This window comes from Arachis ipaensis, chromosome B06, assembly GCF_000816755.2.
Source record: "Arachis ipaensis cultivar K30076 chromosome B06, Araip1.1, whole genome shotgun sequence".
In the NCBI taxonomy this organism is placed as follows: Eukaryota; Viridiplantae; Streptophyta; class Magnoliopsida; order Fabales; family Fabaceae; genus Arachis; species Arachis ipaensis.
This window is the reverse complement of record NC_029790.2, coordinates 131,058,368-131,069,288: the sequence shown is the minus strand read 5'-3', so window position 1 is coordinate 131,069,288 and position 10,921 is coordinate 131,058,368. Positions and strand designations below refer to the sequence as shown.

Below are 10,921 nucleotides of genomic sequence, written 5' to 3'. Positions count from 1 at the left end.
AAAATCAATATGATTAATTATTTATTCTACCATATATTCTACTTTTACTTAATTTTAACCAATACAATAACTAGTCATCTTTGACCATGAAGACATCGCGAATAGTTTATTGCTAATAAAATTTGATTATACATTTTGAATTGGATTTGCCAACCTGTAGGTGCTTGCTCTAAGTATTTTTCTCTCTAGGTCATACTAATTATTCCCCGTCTACAGGGAGATAAACAAGGAAGAATTCAAAAAAGTGATGGCATTGATGCGATCTCATCATCGACAAGGTGTTCAGCACAGAGATGGATTGCGAATTGGCCTAAAGGTGATTGATTCTGTGGAAAATGGAGGGATGTTGGAGTATTTCTTTGGTAAAGATGGAAATGAATGTCTCCAGCATGACAAATTCGTACAGTTTTTGAGAGATTTACATGAGGAAGTAAGTTTCCAGTTGCTTCATTTTCTGCATAAGCCATTTTGAGTTTTGATCGAGTCTGTGGGAAGATTCCTCATTCTCCAAATGAACTGTATGCTCTTCTTTGTATTGGTGAGTTCTTTCTTAATTCCCCTTTTGTATATGCAGATCGTGAGGCTGGAGTTTTCTCATTATGACTACAAATCTCAAAAAACCATATCAGCCAAGGATTTTGGACTCTCCATGGTTGCTTCTGCTGACATAAGTCATCTAGACAAGTTGCTTGACCGGGTTGATCAGTTGGACAATGATCAACGTCTCAAGAATGTACGCATCACATTTGAAGAGTTTAAAAACTTTGCAGAGCTACGCAAAAAATTGTTACCATTTTCATTGGCGCTTTTCAGTTGTGGAAAAGTAAATGGTCTATTAACCAGAGATGATTTTCAGCGAGCTGCATCACAAGTACGGCATTTTTCTTTGATATTTTTGTTTGCTTAAGTAAATATTGATGGTTAAGGAGAACAATTAAGAATTTATGTTGACATATATTGTAAACCTTGGACTATGAAATCTAAATTTTGTTCCTCTGTTTTGATTTCAGGTATGTGGCATCTCTCTCTCTGACAACGTAGTTGACATTGTTTTCCATTTGTTTGATGCAAATTGGGACAGAAACCTAAGCGCAGATGAGTTTGTGAGAGTGTTACACAAGCGAGAAAGGGACATTGTACAGCCTGTGGAGGCAGGAATCTTTGGTTTCTTGTCTTGTTGCTGGAACTGTACGGATAATCTATCACGCTTTCGGTTGTTTTAGATAATCTGAGTTTGCGGTACCCTTATACAAGACAGATTGGGTACTAAACTAAACTTTAACCCCCTCTGTTTCTCTTTATTTGTCACCATGAAAATATGCGGTACACATTTTGATCAATGTTTTTGTTATGGTGTACCACATTTTCACAATAACAAATAAAAGAAGCAGAGAGAATATTTTGATAGCCTGGAAAATATCAAAACTAATATGTTGTAGAATCAATGTGTGGAATTGGCACTGAAATGGTCAGTGGCACTAAAAAAGAGTTCTGATTTTGGTGGAAAAATGAGGGAGGGAAGGGAAGGACTTAAAGTTTCAAAGTTTGGTTCATTTTTTTCCTTTTTTACCAAACCCTCCTCTTCTCTGCTTTTCCATATGAAATCATAACTCACACATCTTTATAGAGAGGTTTTTGGTTGTGGAAACCCGTGATATGTGGAACACCTTTTCCCCTGTAAATACTAAATAGTAACTGACCTGACCTCAGCTTTGTTAGTTGGTAACCATGCCAATTCTCTGTTTCTTGTTCCATAATATTTGTATTTGGAGAATTTTAATGTCAACAAATTTCACTATATTGGGAAAGAATACTTGCGAAAAATATGAGAATTTGTACTATTTAGAAACGAAAGTAGGATTCAGTGGGATTCTATTTTACTGGAACTCGTATGCACAAGAATATATGAGAAATGTGCATCATTTTCATTATATGTGTTGAGAGTGGTGTATTAGACAATATTTAGTCAATAATTGTATAAAGTTGTATAATAATAATAATTCTAATTAAGGACAGTATGAAATATTTTATTTTTAGAAGAATCATTAAAAAAGTTTTTGTCAAAATTATCAGAAATGGTTTAATTATTAATTAGTTTAAATATAATACTGTAAAAGGTATTATATGATTACCCTCACATCCTGTGTAGATTGTTTGTACTTTGTACCCTGACACAAATATAGAAAGATGCACCACGTGTTTGAGTGTTCCAAATGAAGAGCAATGGAAGGATAGAGAAGTAAAAGGAACCTTTTCTCCCCGAATATGCTTCCCACCCAGATGTTGGGGCCAGATTACACAGTAAATCCTAAATCCCCCTATTTTTTAGCCTCCATATTTGAACCCTGTCTTTGTCAACCCCACACACAACACTCCAACCTTTTTTTGTTCTTTTTTTTTCCTTCCTCTTTTACCTTCTCTGTTTCTTTTCCAATCACTCTCAATTAGAACAAATAATTACTTTAATTTTAGGTCACCCCATAATAAATTCTTCTTCTCCTTCATCCTCCTTCTTTCAACGTTGACCTGAGGGAAACACAACACAATCCCTTGGCCATAGGGGGAAAGAAGAAAACAAGAAAGACAGAAAGAGCCACAAAAATCAATATCACCACCAATCATCATCTTGTTGGAATCCAATCCAATTCAATTCAATATCACACGTAATTGTATATTCCTATCCCTAATCCTTTCTTAATTTTTACCCTTTTTCTGAATCAATTGTCATACGATTAAGCATCAGGAAATAAGAATTTCTATCCAAGTTCTCGTATTGCTTTGAAGTTATATATATATTTTTTTAGTTTGTTTCACTTATGTTGCTTTGTTGTGTTCTTTGATTGCAATAACAATTCACAACTTTTATTGGAAATTGGATTGATTTGTAGGGACCAATATTGGAAATTTTTTACTGGTTTTTGAGTGACCAATTATGGGGAAGCCAACAGGGAAAAAGAAAGATCATGAAAGTCCCAAGGCAAAAGATGCTAAGGTTCCTGCTACTACCAAGACTATGGACCGTAGCGCCTCAAAGGCCCTTGATGATGACACTGCCATGTTCATCAACATGGCACAAGAGCTCAAGGAAGAAGGCAACAGGCTATATCAGAAGAAGGATCATGAAGCTGCCATGTTGAAGTTTGAGAAGGCTTTGAAGCTCCTACCGAAGAATCACATTGATGCTGCACACCTTCACACAAGTATGGCCGTCTGTTACATGCAAATGGGACTAGGGGAGTACCCTCATGCCATCAACGAATGCAATATGGCGTTAGAAGTCTCGCCTAGATATAGCAGGGCTCTGTTGAAGAGGGCAAAGTGCTATGCGGCCTTGAATCGGTTGGATTTGGCGATGAGGGATGTTAGGATTGTTTTGAATTGGGAGCCTAATAACCTTACAGCATTGGAGATCCAGGATAGTCTGAGAATTACAATGGAAGAAAAGGGTATCACTATAGATGAGACTGAGATTGCTTTGGCTACAATTGCAGAGCCTCCAGGTGCCCGGTTGCGAAAAGTGGTGAGGGAGAAGCTAAAGAAGAAGAAAGGTCATCACCAGAAAAGTGACGAGAAGATGGAGGAGGATAAGGAGGTTGTGCACAAGGAGGTGGTTGGTGTCATGATAAAGAATCACAGTTCTAATACAACAGCACTTGGAGGTATGTAATTGAAAAATATGATTCATCATGTTTACATCTCACATCCATTTTGAGTCTCAATTATTTCAGGGCACTAAGAACACATTTTTAAATTTTAATAATCACAGGGTTCAAAATTGACGAGATAGTGCAAGCATGGAATGAGATGTATGATGGGTGGCAATTTGATGTTCCATCATTTCGACTTGAACCGTTGTTTCGTCGGCGTGTTCCAAAACTACATGACATCTTGGAGCAATTTTGAGTGTTCTTACTTAGAGTTTGTTGTTCTTTAGAAGCATATATAATGCTTCTGTTTTGTCTATTACATATTTTTGAAGGCTTCCTCCTCCTCTAAGACAGGTAAGTAGACTGTGCTTATACTCCAGTTTCTTTGCATGATGCTTCTGATTTCATTAGTAATTAAATGCTAGATTTGCATTTTACTTTTGCTAGGAAAATTAAGTGTTTTTTGTCTCGACTCTTCCGACATGAATGATCCTTTATTCCTTTCTGTTGTTTGTCTTGCAAAGTTGAAATGATAATTTTCCCATTCATAACTTGAGAGCTGTTTTTACAAGTATTCTTGTGGTGGAAATGATAGTAACGAAGCTTTGGAGACGCATGTATGGAAACATGGGGTGCATGTGATTGACCTTAGAATAACTATTACTGACTGGATAATTGTGATTAGTTGACAAATGCTTAGGTTCATGTTTCCTTGTATTATAATTTGATGCTGCTGTCTTTAGTACTACTTGAGATTTCTTTGAAGAAGCAATATGAGTTATTGACAAGACTCCAGTTAGGTTAGGTCAGCTAAGACATGCTTAGTATTATTTATGGGAGAAGGATCATCATATTTCAAATCTGAATTGTTTTTATGTGGAGATTGTGTGAGAAATAGGCTTTGGTAAGATGTTAGGAAGTATTCCGCAACTAACTGAAAAGCTTCTTATGGGGAAAAATAGTATTATTTCTCCAACTGAAAACATTTTGAGGGATTTCATGGCCTTGTAATTGTTGTCTATATATTGAAAATTATAAGAGAATATCAATCACAAACAGAAAGAGTAAAGCAGAAACCAGGGATTGCATCTCATAGTTATGTGCAAAATAGGATTGGCTTCTGAAATGACATAATTCTTCATGATGATTTGATTTTTGGTCATTGTCAGATTCCATGATATAACTGACCTTGCCTAGTAGAATAAAACTTTGTTACTGCTGTTGGATTGCATGATAGTGCATATAATTCAATATTTTATTTTCTTCTAATCCTTTCAGTTAAGTTGTATTTATATAATGTCAATGATGACATTGTATCTCTTTGATTGCAGGGATTTTTTTCATTTTTTTTTTATTTTCTCCCCCTCCATGCTGCTTTGAATAGCTCATTGATGGTTGCTGAGATTGGATTATTTTTTCATTTCCATGTCAATTTTGAATGAAGTTGGGATGTCATTCTAGAAAGCATTGTTATATGTATATTTTTTAAATCTTTTATTAGGGTATTATAGTGTAAGGTTGTCATTCTTTTCGGTTGTAATAGCAGTATATGATTTCATTTATTGGCAAGGTAGTGAGGTGACTTGAATTTTTCAGTTGGAAAAAGGAAAAAACCAATAAAATGATTGTTCAGTGTGTTGGTCAGCTGAGGTTTGCTGATTATTTTGGTTGTCAAATTGCCATTTTGTAACATTATATGATTGTCATATAGCAAAAAGTATGTATTTTCATCCTGTATTCTTTTGTTACTAACTTATTATATACTCTCTTTTTCCACTTTTAAATTTACATATTGAGGAAACGTTAGTGTTATACTTATACGTAGTTATTGGCTCATTGTGTGTTATCTTGGGGTGTGAAATTTGAAAAACGGTTAGAAACAAATTAGACCATATGATCTAAGGAGGCCACAAATCGGAGGGTCTTTAAAACCTCAAAACTAACCCTCCAATTTTCCAACCTTAAAAATAAAGAAAAAAAAAAACCTCAAATCGGAGGTTCCAACTTTCAACCCATCAAATTTAAATTTGTCATTCCATAAATCGAAGCCTCAGGTTTTTATACTTTTGAAAAATTGTCTCCAATTTGTATTTTTAAATTAAAAAAAAATTATTTTCATATTATTTAAAAACACACTCATCATCCATATCTATACATAATACGTTCTTCAAAAGCATAACAAAAAAAAATAGCCGGACACTTATTTTGGATTGAATTTTTTTTCTCTCCTTCAAAATTATACTTATTTGAGACTTGACACAGTAATCAACAATGCTATAGCATATAAAATTATAAAAAATGTTAAATGAACAAGTATTTTTGTAGTTACATTTTAAGTTTTTAAAGAGTTATTTTCTAAAATAATAGAAATTTTTTTAAAACTTAGTCATTCTGAACATGAATATCTTTTTTAAAGAGAAATAGAATTATAGAAAAAAAAACGCAGAAAAGGAGTATCACCATAAAAGTATCACCATCCAAAGTTCTGCTTCGAAGTTCAAATACATGCAAATAAGAAATACAACTCTCAAGGCCAATAGTAAAGGTAGGATGCCAAAGAAGATTATACAATATATCGTAAGAGCAAATACACAACTCAATAACATTTTTCTCTCCCTATAAGCTAGCTAGACCTCATAAATAAATGTCACTGTCAAAGGTAACATGTACCTGATGAATGAACTAATAATAATAACTTCATAGTTAATAGTAGGCTTGTAAGATGAGAATATTTGGAATGTCCTAAGTTAGGTTGGTTGTTTGTGGTTGCTACCCTCCTCCAAGACAATGTACATGGCAGATATTCTCAGTAAGAGTAACCAAAGTCAAAAACTGCAGTGCAAGGACAAATAATTTTAAGATGAATTGTCAGAATATCCCCCAAAAACAGAAAACAAAAAAAAATAAAAAATTCAGATTCTTCATCTTTAGAAGCTGATAAAGAGTATCTCTGGAGAAAAGTCAGCTTTTACCTATTTCATTTATATAAAAAATAGAACTCATAAAAATCACTTTTTTTTTTCCTTTAGTAGTCAGGTTTTCAAGCCACAGAAAAACCAAGCAGGCGATAAGCTCAACTGTCTTCTAGCCAAACAGAACAATATAGAATGGTTCTCAAAAGCATGGCCAAAGAGGAAGGCAAAAGTAAGATAGATGTTAATGCTCACCAAGTTTATTATACATGATATTAAGTTCAGGATGTAAGGTAAAAAAGATATATGCTTCAAGCTAGTGAATAAAATTTTATGGAACAAATACAGCATTCACTTTTGTAAAAAAAAAAAAAAAAATAAAGCAAAATGAAAGAGAGAAGAGAGATATGCAAAGTGAAAGGAAATAGCAGTAAAAAAGATGCATCAAATCAGAAGGCTACTGAAGCGACTGTTGTAAATAAGGGATATACAATTAGTTCTTTTGCATCATAGTAAAACGAAATTCAAAAAGGAAGGAAGGGGGAACGACGAAAAAAGGGGGAAATAAAAACGTAAAACTTTATTTACTCATTTTCAGTCATGAATATGTGCAAAATATTCAAAACTGAAAAATCAAAACCAGCAAAGAAAGGACTGTTTTACTGAGAACCGAAAACTTATCCAACATTAATAAGCAAAAGATAGAGCAGGCCATATAAAAACTCTGCATAATGCCTCATCAACCATTAAATTGTATAACATCACCTTACCCCAAACTTTAATAGGTCCATTGTGCAATGGTCTCACCATTTTCCATATGAACAGCATCCCCTGGGTTGATGCCATATAACCCTGCATGCTGCAAAATTGGATCAAATGAACAAATTAAGTATAAAATTTGCGTGATAGGAAACTAAGTTAACTCTTCAAGGAGGCCAATTGGCGAGGCTAATTTTCAACAAAATAGTGTAGCATATGCGGTAAAAGTATTTACCTACCTCACAAAACTTAAGAACTGACATGTGGCAAGAGTGGCATAAGCAAACAATACCAAGAAGCCCTGTATTGTTAAGAAGATATCCACCTTTTAAGATAATATAAATAGAAATGTGAGTTGTCAATATATGTATAATGGATATCCCTTAACTGCAGCTGGGGTAAACAGAGTCTTGCATCTCTCCCACAAATTATCTTAAACAATGATTAACTCCTCAGTAGGTACGTTGGCCAGCATTCAACTCTTTTTAAAACTAACATAGTCATTCTGAACATGAATATCTTTTTTAAAGAGAAATAGAATTATAAAAATAAAAAACGCAGAAAAGGCAAGGGGAAAAGACATGGTAGTAACTGGTAAGTGGGCGACAGAGGGAAATAAAATTAAACAAAAAAAGTTAAATGCAGAACATAAGGCAAGAGTGAGAAAAAAAAAACGGAAAGGGAAATTTGGTTGGAAAGAAATTTGTTCATCACTGACTACCAATTAGCAATTACTTGACTAGTATTGGCTATTATTTTTGTACATGGAACAAGACCCTTTTTAATGAAATTGTGTTACTAACATGAACACCAAAAATCATTAATAAAATAGAAGAAAACCGTGTTATAGAGAAAGAGTAAAATAAAGAAACAATAACAAGACTGACCAAAGACTAAATCTTGTTGTACAAGTAGCATTTTCCTTTTATAACACGTAAAACAATTGGACTCCTTACACTATGTGTTCCATCGCTCCACAACAGTGACGATGAAACTACACTGTTGTCACTAAATTTCCCTCCAACAACATGAACAACAAAAGATTGTTTCTCCTTGAGAGATTTAAACTCGAGTATGTTAGGCACAACAGTGATGTTGATGCCAGAATGTTGTTGGATGTAAGCCTTATAGGTAGAGTTAGCGAATCCAACATTTGTAACTGTTCTTGTGAAATTAATCCTAAATGGTTTATTTGGTTCAATCTCAGCCGCAATTGCAGGATAATTAAAATCTTTTGCCATTGGTAGATGATGATGAGACGATGATGAAGGGCAAACACTTTTGTCTCCTGAGATTTTTCGAACTTCCATTGTATCATACCCAATTCTGCAAAGCAAATTCACATAGTCCTTTTTGGAAGCATCAAAAACTAGACCAGGATTTATGGCTCTAACTGGGTCCAAAAACCCTGATCCATAGGAGAATTCTGCGAGTTCACTTCCATTCATTGGTTTTGCAGTGGTCATAAGAGAAGACTTTATAGCTGCCGGAGACCAATCAGGATGAAAAGTCTTAACATATGCAGCTGCACCAGCAACATGGGGGCATGCCATTGAGGTTCCAGAGAGTATGTTGTATTTCACAGATCTTTCATCTCTTTTATCAGGAGAAGGTGGTGCAAGAGGTGAGTAAGCAGCCAAAATTTCTACACCAGGAGCACTAACATCTGGCTTCATGATTTCTCTGATTTGCATATTGGGTCCTACAGAAGAGAATTCAGCAACAATTGGAGCACTATTGTTTATGAAGCCTGCACTACTCAGTATTTCAGCACTATTTGATGCAGACCCATTTATTGACTTCCCCGAAGGCATTAATCCATTGCCAAGCAAAACGTTATCAATGTTTCTACGATCCATAGTGGTAGCTGCAACAGTGAACAACCAAGGTGATACACTAGATGTTGCATTGTTAGGACCATCGTTACCTGTAGAGTTTATAGTGAGGATTCCTTTTTTCATTGCATGAAACGATCCAATTGCTATGGTGTCTTTATCAAAGGTCATTTGCGCAGGTTGCCCAATTGAAATTGTGATAAGATCCACACCATCGGCAATGGCATCATCAAAAGCAGCCAATATGGCATCAGGTCTGCACCCTTGTTCTTCATTACACACATTATAAGCAGCAATTCTTGCTGATGGGACACCTCCTCTTGCAACTCCTTCGGCGATTCCATTGAAGCTTGCTCCCACAACTTTATTCCCTGCTGCAACTGATGCTGTGTGAGTTCCATGCCCAATAATGTCTCTTGCGGAAGGTTGATCTTTTAGATAGTATCTTGCACCGATTATTTTATTGTTGCATCTGAAGTTTTTACCACCTTTGCATGCGCCTTTCCACTTTTTGGGAATTGGACCGAAACCATGATCGTTGAAGCTCTCTGACTCCGGCCAGATTCCGGTGTCTATAACTCCGATTATAACATCACTCTCAGCGGTTTTGTTTCTCTGTATCGATTCTTTGAATCCCATGAAGTCCCAAGACCTTGTAGTTTGTGGTTTGAGTGATTTGCTTGGAAAAACAGAAACCACTCCTTCCATCTTTTTCAGCTTCTCTCTTTCTTGGTTAGTGATCATTGCAGCAAAACCATTAAAGCTCTTATAATAACTTCTAACCATGTGATTTGTTGCATCGTTATCATTAGTAATTTGTTGCAGCATACTAAGATGGTGAGATGTTGGAGAATAATTATGCTTTGGGAGTGATCCCATGTATACAATGTGAAGATTCCTATCAGCATCATCAGCACTACTTACTAAGGATTTCATGATAAAATAGTCGTATAAGAAAAGAAGAAAATTATACTTGCCCATTGTTCAACTATGTTAGATACATGTATCCAATGGCTTGATTAATATAATCGATGTCTTAAGAGAGAATGTAAGTTGATTGATAAGATCAAAATAATTAAAATGAGATTTTGAACCTTTTCTCCTTCTGTCGTAAATAAATTTTGATAAAATTGTGAAAGAATAGAAAAAGGAAAAAAAAAAAAAGAGAAGAGGAAGAAATTTTTATTTATTGTTGATTGATTGAATTGTGAAGGTAAAACTAAATATATATAGAGCATTGTTTACCAAAGATAAAAATAAAGATAAGATAAGAAGATAATATAAAGATAAGATAAAATAATAAATACTAAAATTAGAACTAAATTCATGTATTTTATTGGGCTGAATTATGAGTCACGAGACTTTTTTTATTGTTGTCATGGACTAAGGCCTAAGATAAAAGAGTAATTTAATAAATTTTCTTATATATAATTGCTTTTAATTATTATGCATCATTAAAATTGAAGAAAAATATTAGCCATTCATCAAACACTTTTAATCCTCGTAAAAAAATATGGTTGTTATTAATTATTTATATATTTTAATGGTGTTTACTTTGGTATGATGATAAATTTTTATGTATCGATACAATAAAAATATGGACAAATTAAAACACCATACATAAATTATATTTTTCACGTCAGTAATTAAATTTTTTTTTAAATACATATCAATCAATACTTTTACTAAATCACCCTTATAATTTAGTAAAAATAAAAAACAATTTTTATTTAATATTACAGAAAGACCTAAATATTGTAAGACCCAG

The 10,921-nt window shown here is 34.1% G+C and overlaps 3 protein-coding genes and 1 long non-coding RNA gene across 5 annotated transcripts in view; 3 read left to right on the top strand and 1 right to left on the bottom strand.

Annotated features, from left to right (window-relative positions):
• The window catches only part of LOC107605385 (calcium uptake protein, mitochondrial), a 4,327-nt gene extending 2,503 nt beyond the window's left edge, over nt 1–1,824 (top strand). For both annotated transcript variants that reach the window (XM_021105184.1, XM_016307262.2), the window contains 3 exons: nt 217–430; nt 575–871; nt 1,011–1,824. In XM_021105184.1, the coding sequence (XP_020960843.1) occupies nt 217–430; nt 575–871; nt 1,011–1,223 (724 nt within the window). In that variant the 3' untranslated portion in view covers nt 1,224–1,824. The remainder of the gene's footprint in view (nt 1–216; nt 431–574; nt 872–1,010) is intronic.
• Nucleotides 2,134–3,610, top strand: LOC107605387 (HSP-interacting protein; the record flags this gene model as incomplete). Its single annotated transcript, XM_021105187.1, is given in 2 exon segments — nt 2,134–2,663; nt 2,889–3,610. A coding segment is annotated over 1 exon segment (678 nt), but the record flags the coding sequence as incomplete, so codon positions are not given.
• Nucleotides 3,606–5,381, top strand: LOC107605390. Its single transcript, XR_001612506.2, has 3 exons — nt 3,606–3,659; nt 3,767–4,001; nt 4,979–5,381. It is a non-coding gene; the product is annotated as an uncharacterized LOC107605390 (long non-coding RNA).
• LOC107605384 (subtilisin-like protease SBT4.8) lies at nt 6,942–10,309 on the bottom strand. The gene is made up of 2 exons (XM_016307261.2): nt 7,558–10,309; nt 6,942–7,418 (listed from the first exon to the last, which is right to left on the bottom strand). The coding sequence occupies exon 1, from the start codon at nt 10,132–10,134 to the stop codon at nt 8,212–8,214; it is 1,923 nt and encodes a 640-aa protein (XP_016162747.1). The 5' UTR covers nt 10,135–10,309; the 3' UTR covers nt 6,942–7,418; nt 7,558–8,211.

Bases quoted from the DNA above. Each gene is read 5' to 3' on its own strand.
- LOC107605384 (XM_016307261.2), bottom strand. From the start codon at position 10,134: ATGGGCAAGTATAATTTTCTTCTTTTCTTATACGACTATTTTATCATG.